The sequence below is a fragment of the Chaetura pelagica genome, unplaced genomic scaffold (assembly GCF_000747805.2).
Source record: "Chaetura pelagica isolate M959 unplaced genomic scaffold, ChaPel_1.0 scaffold373, whole genome shotgun sequence".
In the NCBI taxonomy this organism is placed as follows: Eukaryota; Metazoa; Chordata; class Aves; order Apodiformes; family Apodidae; genus Chaetura; species Chaetura pelagica.
This window is the reverse complement of record NW_009952713.1, coordinates 1-867: the sequence shown is the minus strand read 5'-3', so window position 1 is coordinate 867 and position 867 is coordinate 1. Positions and strand designations below refer to the sequence as shown.

The window sequence follows — 867 nt, the reverse complement described above, 5'->3', positions numbered from 1 at the left end:
GGAGTGAAACCCGCGCCTCTCCTCCACCGCCGTGACGTCACCCTCACCCGGACCAATCAGAGCCCAGCAACGGTTTGAATGGGGCAGCGGCGGCGCAGGAAGAAACGGACTCAAAACTCGGTGGATTTTAGTGGAATAAATACAAAGAACCGCCCTAAAATCGACCTTTTTAATCCCCCCGCCCTTCCTCCACCACCTACAAACCGCGACGATCCTCAAAAAGACCCGAAAAAAAGGGTCTTTCCGCAGCGATTTCAGTCCCTTTGGGGAGAGAAGGAGGTGGCTCTGAAAAGAGCCGTTTGGGGGTTGGGTTGAGCGGGGTTTTTCCTGCGGGTTTTTTTACTTGGAGCTTTTTTATTTGGAGCTGGTGTATTTGGTGACCGCCTTGGTGCCCTCGGAAACGGCGTGTTTGGCCAGTTCTCCGGGCAGGAGCAGCCGCACCGCCGTCTGGATCTCCCGGGAGGTGATGGTGGAGCGTTTGTTGTAGTGAGCCAGGCGAGAAGCCTCCCCCGCGATGCGCTCGAAGATGTCGTTGACGAAGGAATTCATGATGCCCATGGCCTTGGAGGAGATGCCGGTGTCCGGGTGAACCTGCTTCAACACCTTGTAGACGTAGATGGAATAACTCTCCTTGCGGCTGCGGCGCCGCTTCTTGTCTCCTTTCTTCTGGGTCTTGGTCACGGCTTTTTTAGAGCCCTTTTTAGGGGCAGGAGCAGATTTGGCCGGTTCGGGCATCGCTGGAGCCTCAGGGAAGGAACAGGAACGAGTGAAGGAGCCGCGCGGGCGGCGCCGCTTTTATAGCGGCCGTATGCAAATGAGGGATTGAAACCGCGCTCTCCCATTGGCTGAGCGGGCGCCGCATTTACC

The 867-nt window shown here is 57.0% G+C and overlaps 1 protein-coding gene across 1 annotated transcript; it reads right to left on the bottom strand.

Annotated features, from left to right (window-relative positions):
* Nucleotides 1–354: 354 nt before the first annotated feature.
* LOC104386063 (histone H2B 5-like) lies at nt 355–735 on the bottom strand. The gene has a single exon (XM_009994596.1). It carries the CDS (start codon nt 733–735, stop codon nt 355–357), a length of 381 nt encoding a protein of 126 aa, XP_009992898.1.
* Between the last annotated feature and the right edge of the window lie 132 nt (nt 736–867).